General features: G+C 44.0%; 1 protein-coding gene across 11 annotated transcripts in view; it reads left to right on the top strand.

Annotated features, from left to right (window-relative positions):
* The window catches only part of VPS54 (VPS54 subunit of GARP complex), a 72,051-nt gene that overhangs the window by 45,362 nt on the left and 1,549 nt on the right, over positions 1 to 25,140 (top strand). For 10 of the 11 annotated variants that reach the window (XM_039530626.1, XM_039530620.1, XM_039530624.1 and 7 more), the window contains 12 exons: positions 1,372 to 1,468; positions 1,943 to 2,283; positions 5,251 to 5,380; positions 6,751 to 6,932; positions 7,773 to 7,882; positions 9,131 to 9,194; positions 13,560 to 13,665; positions 14,985 to 15,072; positions 15,927 to 16,048; positions 16,161 to 16,241; positions 21,834 to 21,941; positions 22,945 to 23,039. In XM_039530626.1, coding sequence (XP_039386560.1) covers positions 1,372 to 1,468; positions 1,943 to 2,283; positions 5,251 to 5,380; positions 6,751 to 6,932; positions 7,773 to 7,882; positions 9,131 to 9,194; positions 13,560 to 13,665; positions 14,985 to 15,072; positions 15,927 to 16,048; positions 16,161 to 16,241; positions 21,834 to 21,941; positions 22,945 to 23,039 — 1,524 coding nt within the window. Of the gene's footprint in view, positions 1 to 1,371; positions 1,469 to 1,942; positions 2,284 to 5,250; positions 5,381 to 6,750; positions 6,933 to 7,772; positions 7,883 to 9,130; positions 9,195 to 13,559; positions 13,666 to 14,984; positions 15,073 to 15,926; positions 16,049 to 16,160; positions 16,242 to 21,094; positions 21,174 to 21,833; positions 21,942 to 22,944; positions 23,040 to 25,140 lie in introns of those variants that run through there. The other variant, XM_039530629.1, reaches the window with a different exon arrangement.

Raw genomic sequence — 25,140 nt, 5'->3', positions numbered from 1 at the left:
AATGATTAGGGGTTTAGAGAGGGTCCCATATGAGGAAAGATTAAAGAGGCTAGGACTCTTCAGTTTGGAAAAGAGGAGACTAAGGGGGGACATGATAGAGGTATATAAAATCATGAGTGATGTTGAGAAAGTGGATAAGGAAAAGTTATTTACTTATTCCCATAATACAAGAACTAGGGGTCACCAAATGAAATTAATAGGCAGCAGGTTTAAAACAAATAAAAGGAAGTTCTTCTTCACGCAGCGCACAGTCAACTTGTGGAACTCCTTACCTGAGGAGGTTGTGAAGGCTAGGACTATAACAATGTTTAAAAGGGGACTGGATAAATTCATGGTGGCTAAGTCCATAAATGGCTATTAGCCAGGATGGGTAAGAATGGTGTCCCTAGCTTCTGTTCCTCAGAGGGTGGAGATGGATGGCAAGAGAGAGAGAATCACTTGATCATTGCCTGTTAGGTTCACTCCCTCAGGGGCTCCTGGCATTGGCCACTGTCAGTAGACAGATACTGGGCTAGATGGACCTTTGGTCTGACCCGGTACGGCCTTTCTTATGTTCTTATGACACTGAACAACATAAGACATGAGGCTCATAGCCAAGAGGGATGTGCCTAAGACAGGGATTCACAACCTACCCCAGATGAGCAAAATTAGACGCACAGATAAGGCCAAACCAGAAGCCATTATTGCGTTCAATTTGAGAATTGGGGCCAATTTATCTTTTAAAATCAGATCTTGAAAGCAGGTAACCTCCCCTTTGCTGCTAGCTTTCAGACACACAGAGGATTCAGTAAAGGTTGAAAAGCTTCATTTCATAGAATAGTGACTAATTCTGTTAGGAGACAATTGGATATTATGAGATTTTACTTCGGCTTTGGCAATGCATTTTTCTGCCTTTTGCCAGCAAAATGTGTTGCATCCTTGCGGTGCAGCAAAAAAAGAGCATAATCCCAGTATTTTTGCTTTGCCAGCAAAAATGTATCTTCACAGTCAATCTTGGTTATTTTTGCACCATGCTTGATGATGATGGTCATTAACATGCACCCTGACTGTAATGGAGGCTAAGCAGCACTTTCTGCTCTTACAGAACAAAGACATTGTTGCTTTAAAAAGCTGTGAATGTTAACTGAGGCATTCACTTTTCTAGCAGGATATATATTTTAGCCCTCCCATTTATTTGTTAATCAAGACTATGCTGCTTATATTATTGTCTGTTTTCTTGATTGAACAGCTATTATCATGCCATTTGCTTTTCTATAAATTTACAATGTTTTTGACAGTCCATTTTCCCTTTAGATGTCAGGGGTCAGTCTTGTCAGTAGATCACTTCAAAGGTAAATAACCGTTACCTCCAAAATGTTGTTCTTTTTGTAGGCTTGCAGATCAAATGAGGATGATGAATTTTCCTCAGTGGTTTGATCTACTGAAGAATATTTTTTCTAAATTTACTATCTTTCTCAAAAGAATTAAGGTAAGTATGTTCATTTCTCAAGGGCTTCACGTCCTCATTTCAGACACTGATGCAGAATTGAGCTCGAGTTATTTTCTAGGTGGAATGTAAGATGTTGATTTTGGCTACAGAGTCCTAAACTTTAATTCCAAGAGAGGTTGGTCCTATATGGTTAACAGAGAGTGGGTTGGAAAGTAGATAAAACTTCTTGTTTCATGATTTATGTCAGGCTCAAATTATTAGAGATTAGGATGAGATCTTCCCGGGGGACAGATTATTCCACATGTGGGGGTTTCTTACACCTTTCTCAGAAGCATCTGGTGCTGGTTGCTGTTGGAGACCGGCTCCTGTGACCCGAAGTAATGATTACACAATATTAAAAACAAATAAAACCAATACATATTTAAATATTCTTGTTTCTTGTCAAAAGAAAACGTGTTTGTCAAAATAAAATTGTGTTAAATTTTTGTTAATAAACATTATATTTGATTCTAGGCAACCTTAAATATTATTCGTAGCGTGGTTCTCTTGGTTCTAGACAAGAACCAAAGGACCAGGGAACTGGAGGAAACTTCAGTACAGAAGAACCCTGCAAAAGACAATACTGTGGATACAGAAGTAGCTTATCTGACTCACGAAGGCATGTTTATAAGTGATGCATTCAGTGAGGGGGACCTCCCATCTGTAGCAGTTGACACTACCTCTCAAAGAAATACTTCTCCAAACAGTGAGCCCTGCAGCAGTGATTCAGTATCTGAGCCAGAATGCACTACTGACTCTTCGTCCAGCAAAGAACAGACGCCATCGTCTGTTATACCAGGGGGAGTAGAGATTATGTAAGTAAACATCACTGCTAGAGCATTTACCCAGTGTTGACTCCTGTCCTCCCAATGTTAACGTTATAATGTACCATTCAGGAATTGGCAGGTTTTGGTGACGTGACGTTACAATGTAAAATTCACTCTGGTTCAGTTTGCTTATCTAGTTATTGGATGAACTGGCTTCCAGGGGGTCTTAGGCATCCTCCCCCACAGGATGCTGTGGGAGGACAGCAGGAACCACAGACTGCACTTCCTTTGGCTCCTCCCGGGGCCACCTGTTGCCCCCAGTGTGCAGCTGCACAGGGAGCTTGCACGCCAACCCTTCTGCAGCAGAAACCCACTGCTTTTCCTGCCTGGGGAGTCTCTGCACCTGTGGAGGAGTGGGGTGCATAACCTCCTCTGGCGTTGTCTACATTAGAGACATCAGTTGATCATAGTATCCCTCAAGTGGCTGGAAGTTCCCACGTGTCCACACACATTTGCTGTAGTTGATCGTTTGCTGGCTGTCAGTTGATGAAAGTTGCCTCGGTAAGTTATAGGGGTAAGTATGAATCATTGCAGTTCATTGAATGGCTGAGTGGATGCACCTCCACGACTGTGATAACACAATCAGTGCACATAGTCCTCCCGCTGCTGTCCCACAGTTCGCCAGCCACTGCAGAAGTAGCCTTTCTGGTCACCTGCATTCCATTGTTCAGGGCTCTACTTGGTTGGAAGCTACCTACTCTATAGCTCTGCACAGTGTGTGGAACTCAGCTACAGGCCATTTTCATAGCAAGCAGCTCTAGATGCAGAGCTTTATCAAGCAGAACCATTTGAAATGCCACAGTGTGCAGCTGCCTGACAGCTTGAAGACGTCCACAACTTCATCTCTCAGTAGGATGAGGAGCTTGTTTAGTTCCAGCTGCAGAAATACAACAGGAACTCCAAGATCTATACATGTGTGTTTGAGCAGCTATCCATGCTTGGTGTAGAGCACTCCGAATCATAGGGATGGCCAGAGGGAAAGGATTTGAGATAACTTTCCTAAAAACCCCATCAAACAAACAAACAAGGACTAAGGTCCAGTGATGCTTCCCTGATGTGTCAGGGAGCAAGCAGCTGGACAGGGTCTTCAGCAAGGAACTCGCCACTCAGCTTAACCTCATGATGGGCAGGGCTGGAGCTCCCAGAAGAGAGATGCAGTATGATGAGGACACCAGCCAGGAGAATTAAATCCGGATACAAGCAGAAGGGGAAGGAATTGGACACCAGTCTAGAGCTGTTTGCTCAGATGGCCGATGGATATGGTGGCCTTGCTGGAGGTGGAGGACTTCAGTGACAAAGGACCTTCTACAGCTGATTGAACAGCTTTTTATTATAAAATGTGCTATTGTATCCCTACATGCTTGTTTGGGTAACTCTCTTTTGGGTTCACACAGCCGCCTTTTAGCATTTGTAATAGGGCACATATAACTACATGAGAGTGTCCGCCTTCTTGCTGCTCCCACCTCACCTCCTTCACAGCACCCTCCCACTTCAGTCTCCCTGTCCTGCAGGTTCTCTCTCTCCGCACACACTGTCAACACCTACAACCCTTGCAGCAGCCACACCAGACCAGCAAATTTACAGACTCGACTTGCTAAGCAATGGCAGAGCTGTGCCATGCAGTGGGCTCAAAACAGTGGTGTGACGGAGCGGGGCGGATTTGACCTGGGAATGTTGCTTGGGAGTTACATTGGGGATGAGAAGGAAGCTACCTGAGCTGTAACCTGAGCCAGGAGGGGGGTTGGAAGAAGTGACACCTTCTGCCCGGGAGAGTGAACAAAGGAGAGGAGGAGCAGAGGGGAATGGGGAGAAAGCTGCTGGAGGAATTTTTAGGCCTTGGCTACACTTGAGAGTTACAGCGCTGGTGGTGGCTTTACAGCGCTGTAACTCACTCCCCGTCCACACTGGCAAGGCACATACAGCGCTGTATCTCCTCCACCTTGACGAGAGGAATAAAGAGAATAGTGCTGGTGCTGCAGGGCTGGGGTGCCAGTGTAAACAGGGAATAATCTTACTATGCTGTAACTGACCTCCGGAAGCTTCCCATAATGCTTTTAAGTAAAGATAACACTCTTTGTTTTGTTGTGATGCCTCTCTTTGTTTTGTTGTGAACTCCGGGCTCCTGGAGCTGCTTATCTAAAAAACAAACACAGCTACTGTTTGCTGTGAATGAGCTCCCTTTGGAACACCCACAGCTAGTGTTTGCTTGAAGAGAGGGGGGCTTGAGGAGAGAAGCAGCATGGCGTGCGGAGGGGGGGTCCGTTTCGGGGAGGCTGCTTATCTGGTCTGTGAGGAAAAAAACAAAGACGGCTATTTGCTTTCAGTGAGCGAGAGAGGGGTGGGGAGGGGGTCGGAACTTGCAGCTGCTGACAGAGTGTCGGCTCCAAAAATCCACTCTCTCTCCCCCCCACACTCCCTGTCACACTCCACCCCACCCCCACCTTTTGAAAAGCATGTTGCAGCCACTTGAACGCTGGGATAGCTGCCCATAATGCACCGCTCCCAATGCCGCTGCAGATGCTGCAAATGTGGCCACGACAGAGCACTGGTAGCTGTCAGTGTGGACAGACTGCAGCGCTTTCCCTACTCAGCTGTACGAAGACAGTTTAACTCCCAGCGCTGTACAGCTGCAAGTGCAGCCATACCCTCAGTTTCAGTTTGGGCTGGGTGGTTCAACTCAGGGAACCCCAAGCTGGGGTCTAAGCTCCCTGAAACCCCCCAGAAGGACCTGATTGAGGGGTCCTGGTTGTGCCTACAAGCTCTGCTGTAGACTGCGTTCCTATTGTCCAATAAACCTTCGATTTTACTGGCTGACTGAGAGTCATGGTGCAATATCTGACCACTTCGCTGCTGCTGCTGCAGTGTTCTTTCCTCCCTCAGCAAGTGATTGGAAACTGCATGTAAAACGCAATATTTGTGAAATCATTTGCAAACAAACATTTCTGTCATTTTCAGGATCAGTGACGATATGAAACTGACTGATCTGGAGCTGGAAAAACTGGCAAATAACATTCAAGAGCTGCTTTACAGTGCCTCTGACGTCTGCCATGATCGTTCTGTCAAGTTCCTCATGGCAAGAGCAAAGGTGAGGTGCTTGGCTCACCCGGCTCTTGCTAGAATCAGCATCCCTAATAAAAAACTTCAAAAAGCTATTTGCAATTTTTTTTTTAAATATTGAGCAGTATTTTTTTTTTGGTAGGCTTTAGACTTTTGAAGTTACATGCTTATTGAAATCAAGTCACTGCTCATGCCATCAAAGACGCTTTGCGGTACCTAATGCCCGGGAGTTCACTGGCATTAACATAACCCATCATTTGTAATGCACTGCTTAGATAATGAGTACTTCTACTTTCCGCTGAAATGAGCAGCCCTGAAATTGGCATTGTGAAGAGTAGGGTTGTTTCCCTATAATTTCCCACCTGTGCAGCTCACACCTATCATAGCAATGATGGGCACATCAGCATAAACAAGGCGCTGGCAGCTGGTGGTATTTTAACCACTCTCGACCTACTTTGAGCAGGGTAAAGTGACACAGTGTTTTAAAATGCCAGCAGCCCCTACATTTAGGACTTCCCAACACCCCTGCCTCCAGAGGCATTGAACCAGTGTTAGCAATGGCGGGAAATTTTAGGGGAAAAGTCTTTGTCTAGGCAAAGCCATAGATACCAGTATTAACATTTTAAATCGTTCTCGTTATGAGTATTCACATTTCAGACTAACGAGGGTGGGACATAGCTCCTCAGAGCTGTTTTTGTGTCTTTCTCTGCAGACCATGTAAGACAGCTGTGCCTTGGGTCACATTTGGGAGATTAGCTTCAAACCAGAAAGGTCAAATACTTACATTCTGTAGAAATGGATGGACTGTCACAGAGGCGATGAAACAGCATTCTGGCCCAGGTGGTTCACTTCAAGACCTTGCCTAGGGATAGTCCTTTCCAATAAATCATGATCCAGTGGAGCAGCGAGGCCAAATAACCATCAGTGAGCATAGACAAGGAAAAGTCATGTTTGTCATCGTCCTCATCTCAGATAGTCAAGGTTGCACCTGGGTCTCATTAATTTTTACGGTTTAAACACAATAAAACTCCTTAATATAGATGTGACTTTAGTGAGCCCGTGCTGTAGGGCTTAAATCTACTACCAGGGTTTGAAGCTTCACCATTTACAACATCTGGAAGGGTGCACTTGTGTGGAGGCCCAGCATGCCAAGTTGTGCCAATCAGGATACAGGCAGGCAGCACCTGAATGAGACTAGCAAGTGGTACAGGTCACGATGCGAGTTGTGGTGACATACTAGTGTGGGACAGGCTTGGTAGAGATGTCTTGCCCGCGGTTTAGGTTCAGTTCATTTTTAGTTTATAAAGAACAGCTGCCCCACTGCCCAGTCTCTATCTTTAGCTATGCCTGTGACTTTGTGGTGTTCCATCTCCTAATAGCAGTTTTCTTTGCATTTAGGATGGCTTCCTGGAGAAGTTGAATTCCAACGAATTTGTTGCCCTATCTCGATTAATGGAAGGATTTATCTTAGACACTGAACAGATCTGTGGCAGAAAAAGTATGTCATTGCGAGGAGCACTTCAGAGTCAAGCCAATAGATTTGTGAATAGATTTCATGAAGAGAGAAAAACAAAACTCAGGTATCCTTGGACACACTCTGCTTCCATGTTTTTAAAGGAATAATATTAACAGTCATGCATGAGACAAATGGAAACCTTTTACTGCCTGGCACACAGTAACCCAAATTTTATTTATAAGTGAAAAATTGTTTTTTAAATCAACCCTTCTCGTTGATGTGTGTGTGGGTGGTTATTAAAGGGATCAACCCTTAGACATTATCAATCCCCAGTAATGGAGAAGGTAACTGACTACTATCAGGCTACACCTATTTGCATTAAATGGAAAAGATGGCAGTTACTTTAATCTTCAGTTTGTAGGTGTGGCCTATGTAGACAAGAAGTCCCAGCCAATCATATTGTGGTTTGGTCGTTGGGGTCAAACTGATCTGACTGCTCCATTTTTCTTCATCACCCACTCATTTCTTCCATGCTTTCTTTGGGATGTGTTTAGGTTTTCTCTGACATGAACTCATGGAACAGTTTTCAAGTTAATGTACAGCAAGCCCCTTTCCTGTCGTTCATTCAGAACCACATCCTTTCTGCAAAGCAGTGCAGCTGCAGTGATCCCATAGCACTCTGTAGTGCCCATCAGATACGTTTTCAGTTTCTTGTGTTTTGCATTCTGTTCCACTTACTCAGTCTGTGTATTCTTCAGGCAAGCACAGGGGTGTCTGACTTATTGTTGTAAAGCACCCCTACCTAAATGTTGATTGCTAATAACATTTCAGGCCATTGAATCTTTTCCCACTTTGAATCCCTTTTAACCAATGCAACTTTGATTCCATTGCAGTAGAGGCAAGAGAGTCTTCAGGGTGACACATTTTATTTACTTAACCTCTTTTCTTTTATGTTTATAAATAGTTTGCTGCTAGATAACGAGCGCTGGAAGCAAGCTGATGTTCCCGCTGAGTTTCAGGATCTTGTTGATTCCGTATCAGATGGCAAAATTATTCTACCTGAAAAAAAAGCAGGTGATGTGTATTTTCTTTTCTAATATTCTCTCCATTTCTTGTAGTGTAAGTGCTACAGTTAAATGTTGCAAAAATTCTGCTATAACTCCTTTATTCCCGAGTTCCTTGTGTTCTGGGGGAAAAACAAATGCCACTTTAAGGCTGAAATGTTCTAGGCTTCATCTCAGCCTAAAAGATTTTGGGGGAAAGTTTAAGGAAAACCCATTCAGCCATTTGTGAATTGAGAGCCTAGGAACAAACCCTAACTTTAACACAGGGATTCCCATCTTAAGGGTTGCAGCCCCTTACAGGATGCCAGAGCCCGCCCCAGGATATATCGCTGACATGTCAGAGGAAACTGCTAAGTGTGTATGCTATCAACATATCCCCTCTGTCAAATAGCGCTCACTCCAACAGCCAGCATGATGGGCAATGTGCAGGATAAGGCACGGTGTAACCGCTGGGGTCAGTTTCCTACTCTACTTCAGACTTGGTGTGTGACCTTGGGCGAGTCACCTAATCTCTTTGTGCCTCTGTTTTCCCATCTGTAAAATAATAGTCCTTCCCTATTTCTCAGGGGTCTTGTGAGGATAAATACAGTAAAGATTGTGTGGCGGGGCCCATATAAATATCTAAGACAGAAAACAAACACAAGAGATGAAGAAAAATGGCTAAAGACAAGAGAGAGGCGCAATTACATAACCTCATTGGGGTAAGGCTTGGCATAAAGGGACACAGTGGAAGCCAATGACATCCCAGAACCCAATGAGTGCCAGGGCTGGTTCACCAACGTAAGGATGGAAAACCACTGCTTTCAAAAGAAGTCTTTTTAGCTTCCCTTAATAAGACAGGATCGTGGAGATGTCAAATTTATCATAGGAGCAGCGTCAATGAGGACTTGTATTGCTAGGCTTGAAGAAATAGGTTTGGAGCTAAAGTAGTGATGGTCATTGAAAATCTGTTAGAGATTTTCTACTGTGCATTCTCGACTTTTTTCTGCCTTTGTTTTAATCTTTTGTACTCCGATAATCCCATCATGCTGCTCTTTGCCTCGCAATCACTGCAGTGTATAAATAATTATAATAATTACAGTAATTATGGTAGCTAGCCAACTGGACTTTGCATGTTGACGTAAAAGAAAGGATTGGTGCTCTGGAGAGTGATTGCTTTTCAGACCTCAGCAAGGGAATAGTTTGTTTTTTGATATTACAGTTTTCTGCCCTTCTACTTGGTTCAACTCACCTCACTTTTCTGTTTAAAAATATCTAGCTGCTGAAGAAAGAAAGCCAACTGATGTCCTTATTGTTGAAGAACAAAAGTATGCTGTGGTTGGGTAAGATGCACTTTTTTTTCCTTAATGATGAGTTAGTTGGGTTGTGCTTTGAATAGAAATGTATTGAATACTAACAGCTTTAGCAGTCTTGCCTGAATAAAGACAAGCCTCCTCCTGGCCAAATATGTTTCTCTTCAGTTCTGGAGCAGTTATATTGTAATAGATGTTATGTATCTTTTAAAGATGCTACATCAGCTTAAAACAGGAGTGGAGCAAACTTTTTGGCCTGAGGGCCACATCTGGGTATGGAAATTGTATGGTGGGCCATGAATGCTCACGAAATTGGGGGTTGGGGTGCGGGAGGGAGGGCTCTGGCTGGGGGTGCGGGCTCTGAGGTGGGGCCAGAAATGAGGGGTTCAGGATGTGGGAGGGGGCTCTGGGCAGGGGGTTGGAGTGGGAATGAGGGGGGTGAGGACTCTGGTTGCGGGGTGCAGGCCCTGGGGTGCAGGAGGGTGGGACTGAGGGGTTCAGAGGGCAGGAGGGGGATCAGGACTGGGGCAGGAGGTTGAGGCGTGGGAGGGGGTCAGTGGTGCAGGCTCTGGGCGGCGTTTACCTCAAGCAGTTCTGGGAAGCAGCGACATGTCCTCCCTACGTGGAGGCGTGGCCAGGTGCCGCCCCTGCAGCTCCTGTGTGCTGGCCAATGGGAGCTGCGGTGGTGGTGCTTGGGGTGGGGGCAGCACATGGAGCCCCCTGGCTGTCCCTATGTGTAGGAGCTGGATGGGGGGGGATGTGCCACTGCTTCTGGGGGCTGTGTGGAGCAAGCCCCCAACCCCGCTCCCTGTCAGAAGCTTGAGGGCTGGATTAAAACATTTGAAGGGTCGGATGCAGCCCCCTGGCCGTAGTTTGCCCACCCCGGCTTAAAACATCAAGCTGAAATTTAATTATTATTTTTTACTTGTAATTCTTACATCAAGGTGCTCACACGCTAGTATTTTTGGCCTCTGCATAAGGTTCTACTTTTGTTGCCACAGCGGTGCTTCAAAATAATATCAGATATCTCTGTTCCCATATGTGGACAAGTACATATGGGTCAATGGTGAATAATAATTACTCTAAGCTCAGTAAAATTCCCTTTAAAAGCAAAATATGAGGTAAAGCAAGTAAATCAATACATCTTCGGTGTTTTGTTCTCGGGTACATCTGATTTCCTGATATTTCTGGATTGATGGGGAGAGGTAGATATGCTGGAGGGTAGGGATAGGGTCCAGAGTGACCTAGACAAATTGGAGGATTGGGCCAAAAGTAATCTGATGAGGTACACACACGCGCGCGCACACACGCGCGCACACACAGAAAGGATGTGGACAAATTGGAGAGAGTCCAGCAGAGGGCAACGAAAATGATCTGGGGGCTGGGGCACATGACTTATGAGGAGAGGCTGAGGGAACTGGGCTTGTTTAGTCTGCAGAAAAGAAGAGTGAGGGGGGATTTGATAACAGCCTTCAACTACCTGAAGGGGGGTTCCAAAGAGGATGGAGCTCGGCTGTTCTCAGTGGTGGCAGATGACAGAACAAGGAGTAATGGTCTCAAGTTGCAGTGGGGGAGGTTTAGGTTGGATATTAGAAAACATTATTTCACGAAGAGGGTGGTGAAGCACTGGAATGGGCTACCTAGGGAAATGGTGGCTCAATTTTTTTACGGCAGCCTGAAGAACAGGCCTTAAGCTGGTCTTCCAGCATTGTCACCTTGCCTCCATGGGTCACAACTGAGAATACCAAATTCAGGAGAAACTGCTGAGAAATAGAGCAGACACACCCCAAAACTGGTGGTTAATCTCCCATAAGATATATGAAACCAGCAACAAAAGTAAACTTCTGTCTCACCACACTGCCTGACAAGAAGTCAGAAAAGCCATCTCCTTATGCATTCCAGTCCTTGTATCACCACCAAGAACACTAGACTTAATGATGAGTGGTTATTTAAAACCAATTTCATCAAACAAAAGGGTTCTTCGGACCAGCCACATACCCAGGTAAATCTATAACTCAGATCTTACCCAATTATTATGCTGTTGCCAATCCTTTAGTATCTAAAATCTAAAGGTTTATTTATTTAAAAAAAAAAAAAAGGCGAGAGTTAAAATTGGTTAAAGGAATCAAATACATACAATAATTGTAAAGTTCTTGGATCAGGCTTGTAGTAGTAATGGAATAAACTGCTGGCTTAAGTTAAGTCTCTGGTTGCTTCCAAATCATTGAAAGGTCCCCAGTCCTTTGGTTAGAATGCTCCCATTCGTATAAGTTCATAGTCCAGAGGTTGGAGCATGAAAGAGGCAAAATGGAGCTGTTTCCAGGGCCTCTTATAGCTTCTGCAAAGTGAAGGGAACCCATTGTTCTCACTGTGGAAAATTACAGCTAACAAAATGGTGTTTGGACTCACATGTCCGTGCATGATTTCGCTTAGTCATACCAGAAGCCATCACAGGAAAGTCCATTAAGTGTAGATAGGCATCTTCCGTGGTCCACTGTGAGTTAAGTGTTCTTTGATGGGCCATTCAACTTGAACTGTTCCTTCACAGTGTGCTGGCTAAATACTTTGTTGTTGTTACCACAGGAGCAAACATTTGAAATACAGGTACATAGTTAATATTCATAACTTCAGATACAAAAATGATACATGCATACAAATAGCATAATGATATTCAGCAAATCATAACCTTTCTATAGACACCTTACCTGGCATACTTTGTGCAACATTTGTTGCAATTATATAACAGTGGTAGCAACAATGATCTACATTGTCATATTTTAATCAGATAACATCAAAAGCATCCACTGCCATGACCATGAAAGAGCATCTTGAACTCCTTCAGCAGTACAGAAATATCCTTTAAAAGTCAGCATGGACTCTGGAGTGGAGCTACCAGATGTACCATGCATTGAAGTTGCATTTGCTAATCCATGTCTGGTCATTTGAGGGAGAAATGTGTTTTATTTATTTTTTTAGCTCCTTGAAAAAATCAACTTCAATATTAACTAGAACATTTTAATTCTACAGATTTCTACAGACATTTTTATTCTACTATTTCAGCTGATTTCTTTAAAAATACCAATTTAACAAAAAATAACCCCCAAATCAGATGGCCTACAAATATGATACAAATGCCTGTTTTGGATGTATGTACATCTTCTTTCTGTACCCTATTGTGTGGAAAGAAGATTTTTGCTTTGCAATGTCAGGATACCTGTTTGGAATACTAGCCTTGCCTGACATGTCTGGCCTGGACTGTATTTTCTTGCCTTCTCCATATCTGAGTTCAAAGGATTGCAGATGTTCTATATGGGTGAAGTCTGATGCTGACAAATACCGGGTACTTGCAACTACCATTAAAGTCAGTTGGAATTATGGGTGCTCCACGTCTCTGAGCACTTGGTGCTATATGTATAAAGCTGCTCAGTCTCTTATTGATTGTGCATTCATTACAGCCTCTTCAATGCCCATCATTGTCTGTGTGCTATGGATTTTTTTTTCTTGTAGCACTTGCTCAAAATTGGCAAAGATTACACAGTATTTTAAGAATGGAGCTTTATATTTTCCTACTGATGTGTGAATAGATCCCTCCATTCACACAATAATTATTTCTATAAAATAACTTTCTGAAACTCCAGGAACTATTATTCTTGCACCTGTTAAGTATTTTTATAAGATTTTTTTTTTAACCCGTCTTTACAGGTCCTTTTAGATTCCAGTTATTTTTACTGATCTGGAGACAAATTTTCAAAATCACCTAAGTTTCATGTTCTCAAAAGTGATGTAGGAATCTAAGTCCCATTGATTTTCAGTGATATAAGACCCAATTATATCATCAGGCCTGTACTGCTCCTGCAATGAGTCACTTCTGCCTCCTGTACAACCCCTTTATGCTGGAGCAAGGGCCAGACTTGGCCCTGAGGTCTCCTGTAATGTTATCATTTTACTGTTTCCTTAGTCACCATCAGGTCTTCCAGGATAGACAAAACCTGGATTTACTAGTGTAAAAAATCAAACAGGAATGAGTAACGTTCTTAGACAGAAAACTTTCTTTATACATCATGAAGCGGCAGCAAAAAAGGCATAAATCTGTTTTCACGTCAGTCCGCTTTACCATCTTTAAATTTGAGTGAGGGGGTTTTCAGAGGCAAAATGGTACTTTATACTGTAATCTCTACTACTAGGGGGAAAACGGTGTCAGGTAAACCTTTTTTTATTCTTTTAAAAATTTAGATTAGCAGCTGCACACAAATCTTAACAGAGCTGAATGCAACAAATGGAAAAGGAGAGCAGATAAAGAATATGTTAGAACTATCCCTGCTGTCTACAAACCTGTGGTGTTAGTTTGATTTATCAACTGAAATTATGTATTTGACTCTGTTTCTTTTCTTATAGGACAGTGTTGCTATTAATAAAAATAATACTTGAGTACTGCCAGTGTGTGGATAACATCCCTTCTATTACTACTGACATGCTTACTCGTCTGTCTGATTTATTGAAGGTATGACTATCAAATTTGTAGCCCATACTATACTAAGAACTTCAGGGCAGGGAATGCATCTTATGGAGTCTCTAATACTCCATGAAAATGTATGATTCAATGTTAGTGATTAATAATAATATTGAAAAATAGCTTGACTATGATCTTTGGTGTAATTATAGGAATCACAAGGCACATATTGCAGGGTGTAGTTAAGTAACACTGAGCTAAACTACATACAATTCAGAGTAGATACTGTTATGTGAAATAACTAGAGGAAAGCCATTTGTCCCCTTGTTTACGGGCACATTAGAGATCCCTGGTAGCCAGCCAAAGAGATGTTTTGATGTTGATTTTTGGAGTCAGATCGTCATTTGTCCTTCAGGCTGGATAGAAGGTGTTGTGAAGCAGAAGATTGTGGCTACGAAAGAGCAATGCAAGCCAGAATGTCATTGGGAGTGTATATATGCAGGGAGGAAACCAATTCTTTGATTTGTACAAGTCACCTTATTGTGGTTAGAAGGATGAAAAATAGTTCTCTGCTGAAACCATTGCTGTAAAATGAAAATTAAATTAAAAACTGTGACCTCTTCATCAACTGTTTATTGGTAGAGGCGTTAATCGGAGTACATGTAGTTGTTTGATGATTTCCATGTGACTAACCTTTCCTGCAGTCTGCCCCATCCAGCCAAGTTCAATGGCACTATACCTGTTCACCTCCTCTGAGAGCCCTGTGCAAGAAGTTTTTATTTAGTCTTCTAGTAAGAATTCACTGCTTCCATGCATTCATCTGGAATTAGGACGGAAGTACCTTAGCCACACCTCATGACAAGTCAGAGCTGCCTCCAATGTTTTCAGGAAGAGAAGCACAACCCAAATATCTCAGATGGAGGGAGCGGTCAGTCCCAGAAATGAAATAATTGGGAAATAATTGTCCATTCTTAATACCTCCTATTTCCATTCCTGTCCCAGAAATCCAATCCAGAGAGCCATCCTTGGCATGAACTGATTCAAGAAACACCAAGAGCCTGATTCAAAGCCCAGTGAAGTCAGTGGAATAACTCCCTAATGACTTCAGTGAGCTCTAGATCAGGTCCCCAGTAAGTCCTATGCGGATTATGAGATCCTGAGTAAACACACAAGAGGCATCATTAGAAAGAGCATGAGACTCTCTTAGAACAAGAAATCTGGGTAACTGCAGTACCAAGCCCAATCATCTGTTAGTGATTAAAGTCTCTCACTTTTATCTATGACCTTTCTAAAGTACCTATCATCCCCATACTCCCCCTACATTACATATAGATCTTCAACTCTTACTTTTTTTTCCCTCTCTCTGATAGTATTTCAACTCCAGAAGCTGCCAGCTAGTTCTCGGAGCAGGTGCATTGCAAGTTGTTGGTTTGAAAACAATAACTACAAAAAATTTAGGTATGGATTTCTACTGTTCAGATCTCATTCCTCAGTCTAATAAAACACTAAATATTCAGGATAAGCCATCTCCAAGTTGCAGTACTCTGGAAAAGAAGTGAAAAGATAAGAAGGGGTTACCATGATGTGTTTACTTTGAATATAGAATTTGTATAAGAGTCTATGAATTGTAGCGTTGAAGAAGTGTGCTGCACTGTGTGTCAGATATGTTACTTGGAAGGAGAAGAAATCAATCTCTTAGCCAAACATGGTCTTCAGTCAAAATAAGTGACTTTGGAAGCTGGAATTACTTCTTAAATTGTGACCTTGTCACAGATGGGGTTGTTTGTTATTTGGAGTTTGAAATTTGGAATACACAGTACTTCCATTTTTACAAGTAGCAGCATCCTGCCTATCTTAAATCAACCCCTGTATTTCACTTGAATACATACTCTCTGCTTCCTGTCCTAAGCTGTTGTGAAATGTTGCTGCACTCTGTTAAATAGCTGCCAAATTCAGCTCCAGAGGTGACTGCATTTCACTAGTGGGTGAAAGGGTTTCTTTGTGTAGCTCCATATCCTACAGTCAGTCTTTACTTAGCTAAAACTCCCCTTCCAATCAATGAATGAAGGACTGGGTGAGTTGGTACCCTCCATGTAAAGTGCTCTGGATCCTTGACCTAAATATAGTAATGTCACATGTTTGTATTTTTACTAAATTACTTTGTAAATTTTCACTTCCTGATTATCTTCGAGCTTGTTTTCGAGTGTTGGATCTATATTCTGTTTTTTAGAGAGGGTTCAGGCCTTACAAAATGACTATACTTGTATAATAATTGAGCTGTTTTTTCCCTTCTCTTACTTCTGGGTTTACAGCTCTCTCTTCACGCTGCCTGCAGCTAATCGTACACTACATTCCTATTATCAGGGCTCATTTCGAAGCTCGACTGCAGCCTAAACAATTTAGCATGCTCAGGCATTTTGACCACATCACTAAGGTAATTCTTTATGTATCTTCCAGTTAAACTCTATATATGCTCTTTCTCAATTGTGCTGTGAAGAGTGTGAATGTCATTAGATGGAAAATAAAACCTTATTTTTCCATTACAGGATTATCACGACCACATAGCTGAAATTTCAGCAAAGCTTGTAGCCATAATGGATAGCTTATTTGACAAACTGTTATCAAAGGTAAGGATTTATGGAAATAACTACACCCCACATTGCATTTGGGTGTTTCATTCTGTGCACAATCTTAGACTAGATGTTTCAAACAAAGTCTAAATTTTCCCTCTCTAGGCATTGTTTAAACTGGTTTAAACCTATATCCACAAGGCCCTATGCTGGACTTAAGAAAATATACTCTTTAAGAGTCAAGGCATGTATGGCATTAACCTTCATAAAATCAGCATTGGTCATATCTTGAATCTCTTTTTGATGCAATAAATTGTTACACTTTCCTTGGTGCAGTAGCTACTATGAATATAGTAGCTCCCATGCTTTACCAAGATGCCTGGCTACTCTGCTTTCGTGGAGCGTCTTATCCAGCTGATGGCTGTTGTGGCTAGCATTTCCAGTCATGCTGCTGGCTCCCAATCCCATCCCTGAGAGCAACTCCTATTTCCTGCTCTTCTGCAGTGAACAGCCTGGGTGCGGCTGCCTATAGAAGCAGCTGAAAGCAAGAAGGAGCCAGTGCCATGTGACCTCCCAGTGCAATGGGCACCCCAGGTGGAAAACTGATGAGCTATAGGAAATTGGCATGAGAGAAAGGTTGGTCCAGTGGCTGGGCCACCAGCCTGGAGCTTGAGAGATCCGGGACTTATTCCATGCTCCGCCACACGCTTGCTGTGTGACCTTGGGCAGGTCATTTAGTCGCCCTGTGCCACAGTTGCCCATCTGTAAAGTAGGGACAATCGCAGTGTCCTACCTCACAGAGGTGCTCTGAGGATAAATTCATTTAAGTTAGTGAGGTTCTCAGGCACGGTGGTAATGGGGCTATATAAGTACCTATGATAGCTAGATTGTATCTGTTCGTTGAAATCAGTGTCAAGTGATCAGTTTGGCCAGAGGTGGCCAACCTGAGCCTGAGAAGGAGCCAGAATTTACCAATGTACCTTGCCAAAGAGCCACAGTAATACATCAGCAGCTCCCCCTACAGCTCCCAGCACCTCCCGCCTGCTGACAGTCTCTCCAATCAGCGCCTCCCCCTCCCTCCCTGCACCTCCAGATCAGCTGTTGTTGCAGGAGGCTGTGGGGGGCGGAGAGGGGGAGGAGCAAGGGCATGACAGGCTCAGGGGAGGGGGTGGAGTGGGGGCAGGGCCTGTGGCAGAGCCAGGGGTTGAGCAGTGAGCACCCCTGGCACGTTGGAAAGTCGGTGCCTGTAGCTCCAGCCCTGGAGTCGATGCCTATACAAGGAGCCGCATATTAACCTCTGAAGAGCCGCATGTGGCTCCGGAGCCACAGTTTGGCTAAACCTTATGGGCCAGATTCTGCCACAATGAGTAGTACTTGACTCTGCAAAGTGTTCCATTGGTCCCATTGGGAGGGACTACTCAGCAATAGGAAAGGTGACAGAAGTGGGCTGTCAGTTTTGATAATTAAACTTACATAAACCTGCAGCCTGTTTGATTTGTTGTTTAAAGCTGCTTCATAAGGAAATATTACAGTAGGAAAAAATGAACCTTGGAGTGACCAATTTGACTGGTTCAGGGAAATACATTTATTATAGAAGCCACTTAAAATTCAGACGTTCATTGTCCAGTATTAAGTGGGTTGGGGAAATGTAGTTATGTGATTGGTTATTGGCACAATTACATAAACAGCGCCTACGCTCTGTTTCAGAAAAAGTAAAATACCGGGGACAGGGAGAATCTTTTGAAATATATTATGTTCTCCCTCCTCCCTCCCCCCCCGACATTTTGTTAGGGTAGCAAGAATCCCTGCTGATGGGGAGTGTGGGGTCGGATTGCCACAGAGAGGGAATGGGAGAAGGGTTTATTTTTTTCTGTCGTATTACGTCGTCTTTTCATTAATTAAATGTGTTTAAAAAGACCAACGCCGGCAAGGTGACAAAGTCCATAATAGTGTTCTAGCCACCACAGACCAAATAAACTTCCACTTTGTCAAATATCTTCCCTGTCACTTTTATTCTCATCTCTTGAAAATAAGTGTTTAACTCCTGGCCCCTCGAGTGGGAGGTGCACAACAACGCACCCATAGTGCAGGGCTTGTCTGGATTGTGGCTAACATGAATCTGTCCTGCCGTCCTTCCATCTTCCCTGCCTGCTCTCTCGTGAGCTGGCAGAAGATTTAAGCTGGCAAGATTCCTGCTTTCTGAAGCTCTTGAAGGCTAGGATTGTTTTCAGTTTCAGCAGCTGACTCACATGACTACAGCCAGCAGGGATAGGGGAGGGATATTATGACATGTGCTAGCTTGCCTGCCTTACCAGTAAACCCAGTCCCTTTGGTTGTTTGGTACCTAGTAGAGCTGAGGATCTGGGATCTTAACATTACTGCTACTCTCCTCTTGGGTGAATGACAGTGAAAACACTGAAGGACCTCTGGAAACAGGAAATATGCAACAGCTAGGGGACAGGAGTATAGCTCGTTAATTGTAGCCTCGTTAGCATTGCTTTTTATGGGTATGTGTCAGAGTCTCAAGGCTTGAGTACCCCATAAATAAAAATGATCACTGGCTTGAAATGTGTATATCTGAAAGAATGAGCAAGTCATTGTAATGGCAGGGTTCTTGAGCTTGGCAGTGCGGTGTTAAGTGTGTTTAACAAAAATTAATGTGATCTAGAAATCACAGACTGGATGTTGGGTGACATGCTTCTCTTCACGAAACAATCAGCATGGTCCAGTGGACAGGATACTAAACTGGAGCCCTGGAGCCCTCGGTTCTCTTTCTGGCTTTGCAGCTGACCTGCTGTGACCTGCAAACCATTTCATGCCTCTGTGTCGCCTCCCTCTCTTTGGGGCAGGGGCCTGTCTCTTACTACGGGTGTGTAACAGTGTCTAGAGCAATGGGCCCTGGTCTCAGTTGGGCTCTGGAAGCACTGGTGTGTCACAGTTCTGTTAGTTGTAGAAGACAAACAGGGGTACTGTATTAGTGAAAATGATACAGTCCCCTAAGATGCCATGGGGACTATACTTTCTTTGAACCTATACTTTCATTGCCATTTGGATGCAGCAATAAAAGCTCTGAGCCTGCTCCGGCGAGGTGTTGAGGACGAGAGAGGCTGGAAATGCTGAGCAACGTGCAGGATTGCAACCCATGATACTTGGGCTGAACAGCCCGAGTGTTAGCTTGCATGTTTTCTACGACCATCCCACTTCACAGATACATACAATACAACACAACCATTTTAAAACCAGAAGACTGTAATTCAAGTCACTTGGAGCCCATTCCTGCAGATACCCCCGTTTATAGTACTCATTACCCTAAGTAGTCCAATTAGCCGTAGTGGTAATCAATCTTTGGTAGGCCATATTTGCAGGATTGGGCCCTTTGTCTCCAAGACTTATTTCTCAGCTACAATTAAACTATCGGCTTTCCTTTTCCTCAGAACTTTGTAGATAACGCCAGTGGTGAGCTCCAGCTGGTTCGCAGGAACCGGTTGTTAAATTTAAAGCCTTTTTAGAACCGGTTGTTCCAGGACAACCGGTTCTAAAGAAGCTTTTAAATTTAACAAAGGCTCGGGCAGCTGTCCACCCGGCCCCCGGCCCCAGCTCACCTCCCCCTCTCCCCTGAACGCTCCGCCCTCCTTCTCCTCCCCCTCCCCTGCTTCCCGCGAATCAAATGTTCGCGGGAAGCCTGAAACAAGGAGCAGGCAGGTAAGCCGGGCAGGGAGGGACGTGCGGCGGGCTCCAGGGAGGCACGGCGCGCGCGGCCCAGTCCGGCTCCCCCTGGCCCTGGCCGAGCGCCCCCGGCTCAGGCTGGTCCTGGCCGAGTGGCTCCGGCCCGGCTCGGGGAGTCGGGCCCCGTGTTGCCGGCTGAGCGGCTCCGGCTCGGCCCGGAGAGTCGGGCCCCGCGGCGCCTGTCCCCGCGGTGCTGGCCGAGCGGCTCCGGCCCAGCCCGGCTCGGGGACTCGGGCCCCGCGGCGCCGGTCCTGGTGCCAACCGAGCGGCTCCGGCCCGGAGAGTCGGGCCCCGCGGCGCCTGTCCCCGCGGTACTGGCCGAGCGGCTCTGGCCCGGCCCGGCTCGGGGACTCGGGCCCCGCCAACCGAGCGGCTCCGGCCCAAGGAGTCGGGCCCCGGGGCACCGGTCGCGGTCCCAGCAGAGCGACCCGGTCCTGGCCCCAGGCAGTGTGGTAGGGGGCAGGGAGCAGGGTGGGGGTGTTCGGTGGGTTGTGTGGGGGTGGATAGGGGTCAGGGCGGTCAGAGGGCAGGGAACAGGGGGATTGAATGGGGGCAAGGATCCAGGGGGCAGTCAGGAAGGAGCAGGGGTTGGATGAGGTGGTGGGGGGCAGTCAGGGACAGAGAGAAGGGGTGGTTGGATGGGGCAGGGGTCTGGGGGCCATCAAGAATGAGAGGAGGGGTTGGATGGGGCAGCAGGGGACAGGGAAGGGGGGGGATGGGTCAGGGGTCCTGGGGGGGTGTCAAGGAACATGGGGGGCTGGATGGGGCACGACCCCCCGGGGGGGGCACATGCCCCTCGTGAGGTGAGGAGGAGGGAACCTGTTAATATTTTGGCAGCTCATCACTGGATAACGCCCATTTTTCTCTTTCAAGCAATGGCCAAGCAGAGTTCTCCAAATTCAGACCTCCTGCAAGCAGATGTAACTCCTTTTAGTTCAGCAACGTTTATAAATTAATAATAATCTTAGTAATTCATCCATAGGCCTCGAAGCTCTTTACTAATTAGAGGAAGTATCATGATTGCCTTTTCCGAGAGGGGGGCCCTCTGGGGCCTAAGCCTGCTTAAAGCAGGCCTAGACTTGGGACCTACCCTTGGCCATGAAACTACAGATCCCAGCTTCACTGTGGAAAGTATTGTAGCTAGGACGTTGCTTTGAAAATCACGGTACGATCTTTCCTTCCAGGTGTGGGAACGTAAGAATGTTGTTCCCTTGCAGCCAATCTCCTTTCAATAGCTTATTTCTCAGATACCAGCCATGCTCAAGGAAAGGTACCTCTCATCTTATTCACCCCCCGGTATTTTCCCTCATTCCTTGGGATGAGTCCATACTGTCAGTGGCTGACTTCAGCTGTATTTTTACGTGTTCTTTGGCACGTACTGTACTTGGTTTTCAGCTGCTTTCGTCTCTCCTTGTGTCAGAAACTTCCAATTACGTGTTCTTGTAGGACTTGCTTGTTTTCTTTTTTCAAATATTTGTACTGGAATGAGAAGTGGTGCGTATGTCATAGGCGGAATTATTTCCTGTGGAGAGAAAGCACGTTCCAAAGGGGGAGATGGGACTAGTGTAAGGCATGGCATATGCACATTTAACTCTCATGTTAATCATTCTCTCCCTAAAATATAACCCAGCGGTCTAATGTAAGCCAGCTAAAAATAATGAGCAGGAAGCAGCAATTAAAACTAACTGAGACAAATGGATCAGGTGGGGGGAATGCTGCATTGATCCCTGTTTGATTTGAATTGCCCTGTTGAATTAAAGTGCCAGTGATTCTACAATGTCAGCTGCCCATGGATCAATAACAGCTTTTAGTCAATGCTATCTGAAAGGCCTAGCAGCGTAGGAGGCAGCCAAGAACATTTTCCTTTTGACCATTTTCTAAAGATGTTGGAAAACAAGTGACCAATGTTGTCTTTATTCCCAGTATGAGGTGAAAGCTCCTGTTCCTTCAGCCTGCTTCAGGAATATTTGTAAGCAAATGGCAAAGATGCATGAAGCTATATATGACCTCCTCCCTGAGGAGCAAACACAGGTGAGCATCTTAAGTTGTTTTGTAGCTATTGTAACACTTCCCTCATAAACACACGAAAGCATCTAGTGAATATAGCCATGTGTGGCGAACAACAGATGGTATTGCAAATACCATTGCAGTGAGTTCAGTTTGAATTGAATCTTTTTTCTGTTTGGGGGGCTGGGGGTATATTTTTTGCAATATTTGCTCAACTCTAGTTCTCCAGGGCAAGACTAAGCTGCCTCACTTCCCTTTTTCATCAACCTTGTTCTTAATATCTAGATGTACATATGCTGAATACAGGAGTTAGTGGTGAAATTCTACACAACTTGGCTGTTGTGTGTGGTCATGTTGAGAATCTCCCAGAATTATTACTGAAATCGACACTAGAACAGCCGTTTGATGCAGCTGTAATACAATTCAAATTTGACTACAGCACTGGATTATTTGTGCCACTAAATCTGCTATGAGCCCAGTCTTTTCTAGGTGTGCTCGTTTTAATATTAGGTACAGTCAGTGCTTTTATAGATGGCCAGGAAGGATCATTCTGTCACCTAATGCATCGGATTGCAGTTTGCCTCTTCTGTTAATAAGAATGGTGCTAAAAAACCCATAGATGATAACTGATCCTTTTGTTTTATGTAAGGGTTACAGTACAAGAAAGATATTGTTTATTATTTTATAGCACCTACAAGTGTGCTGGATGCCTCCCAGACAGAGAAGACAAGTCCCTGTCCCAAAAAGTTTACAATGTAAATACTAGACGTGATAGCCAAGTGAGACTATACCATCCAACAGGAGCAGAGAGGTTATGGAGGGAAAGACACATTATATAAAACATTAGTTTAGGCATGCACCCATCCTAAAGAATCAAATGTTTGTACTTCATTAGTGTTAGCGCGCTTTTTTTTTTGCTGGCAGTGCTACAGAAGAGAGTTTTGGGGAAGAATTATGGGAATGAAGTGAAGTTCCTTATTCTGATGCTATTACACACAGGTTACTGGGTTTTATGGTTTTGTTGTAGATGTTGTTTTTAAGAATTAATGCAAGCTACAAACTTCATTTGAAGAGGCAGCTGGCCCACTTAAATGTAGTCAATGATGGAGGACCTCAGAATGGGTATGTATGGACACTTCTAATAATACTAATTTCCACAGTAGCTACAATACTTAGTTCTCTTAATAAATCTACCTGCTGTAATCAAAATGTCACTGTACGTTGTATTTAGAATGCAAGATCTGTTTGGAGCCCTGTTCTGCTAAAAGGTGCAACTTGAACAGGGCACTGCTTTTAGAGAAAATAGGGGAGGGAGAGGGAACATAGTCTGGTGAGTAAAGAATTGGGAGTCAGGAAATCTGGGTAATATTCCTTGCACTGTCACAGCTTTGAGAGACCTTGGATGTGGTGTTTCATCTGCCTGTGCCCATTTTCCCCTTTATATAATGGTGACAATCATTACTGACCTCACAAGTCACATGACACTTGTACCTTGTAAACATGAATTAATTCAGATGCATGGCTGGAAGGTGCTAACTATTATCAGGGATTAGTGTTTTATCTGTGTATAGGGAGCTTCCCTACAGGAAATGTTTTTAAAGCAGAACCAGCATTAGGGCATTTTTCTCCATAAAGAATTCTGATTCTTTTTAAACAGAGCCTATGCCAACAGCTCTCACATACTGCTTTTTTTTAATCTCCCCCAAATATATTGGTAGGAATTACCATACCTGATTAGATCAGTGATAGTTCTGCTGCAGGGTCTCATATTGGACAGTGGCCAGCACCAGATACTTCACAGAAAGCTGCAAAAAATCAAACAAAAAACCTCCTTGTGGACAATTATTGAATAATCTACCTATAGTGGAAGTTTCTCCCTGACTCCTTTTACAATTTTCTTCCTGAACTGTGAGGGTTTATTCTCCTCTTTTTTTATCCAGTCTAATGTATTGAGGATGTTTTTGTTATCCATATAAATATTTAATTCATTGGCTTCAACGATACGTAGTTGCAGTGAATTCCACAGGCCAATTATGCTTTGTGTAAAGTATTTCATTAGATTGCTTTTTCAGATTTGTTACTTTTCAATTTCATTGAATGTCCCTTTGTTCTCATATGATAACAGGATTAATAGGAGTGCTATTCATCATCTCCAACCACTTTGATATTTTGTACACCACTCTTTTGTCCCCACTTATTCATCTCCTTTCCATAAATTAAACAATCCCACAGGAATGCTATGCAGTAGTCCATGCTTAATTGTCTTCCTGGTGAGGGTGTACCACTAATGTATTGATTGGCATTTTAGCAGCATTCGCGCTCTCATTCTTTATGCATCTTAAAATTGTGGTTGATGATTGCTGCTACTCACTAGAGCTGGCCAAAACTCAGGGGTTTCGGCTCGCCTGGAGTTTTGGCATTTTTGAATTGGTATGAAAGCAAATTTACCAAAATTTTCCAGCCTCCCAGTAGTGCCTGAATATTTTGTTTCAGAAACACCAGAATATGGTGTCCCTGAAACTAAGTGTGAAACTTACATTCCTGTTAATTTTACAGCTGCTGTTCAGGGGATAGCTATAGGCAGGGCTCCCACCATAGAGTGGAAACCCTGCCAGAGCTCCAGCTGTACAGAAAGGAAACCTGCCTGTGTTCTGGTGAAGGTTTTGTCAAACCTATTACAGATTTGGTGAAACATTTTGGTTCAGTGAATTTCTGACTAGCTCTTACTACTCACCCAGATGCCAACATCCTGAGTTCTGAAGTAACTATAGCCACACAGAAATGTGTATGAGTAGATTCATTAATGCACACTGACTTTCACCTGCCATGGTGCTTGGTCTATTCACTTAGCTTTGATAGGTCTTCCTGAAGTTCATAATCTTCTCCAGTCTAACTGCTCTAATATTTACCTACAGATTTTTCCATGTCACTTATACATTTTAAAATCCAATTCTACTGTGAATGTTCAGACACCCCACTATTAATTTTACCATTTAGTCTTAATCTTAAGCTAGTTTCTAATTCATGACAGAACTACAGTACAACTCACCCCAATTAGTTCCTATGATTGCTGCTTATGAGAATGACATCAAATGCTTTTTGAAGTCTAGATTGTCAAGGTGTTTTGCTTTGTCTATTTTGTTGATGTGCTTAAACAACAGATGAGGGAAGCATGATTTTTCCTTATTATATCAAGCTCCTCTAGGGGCTGCAATTCAGCGAG

This window comes from Mauremys reevesii, linkage group 3 (genome assembly GCF_016161935.1).
Source record: "Mauremys reevesii isolate NIE-2019 linkage group 3, ASM1616193v1, whole genome shotgun sequence".
NCBI classification, from domain to species: domain Eukaryota; kingdom Metazoa; phylum Chordata; order Testudines; family Geoemydidae; genus Mauremys; species Mauremys reevesii.
The sequence above is the reverse complement of the archived record's forward strand: the minus strand, read 5'-3'. Positions and strand labels throughout refer to the sequence as shown.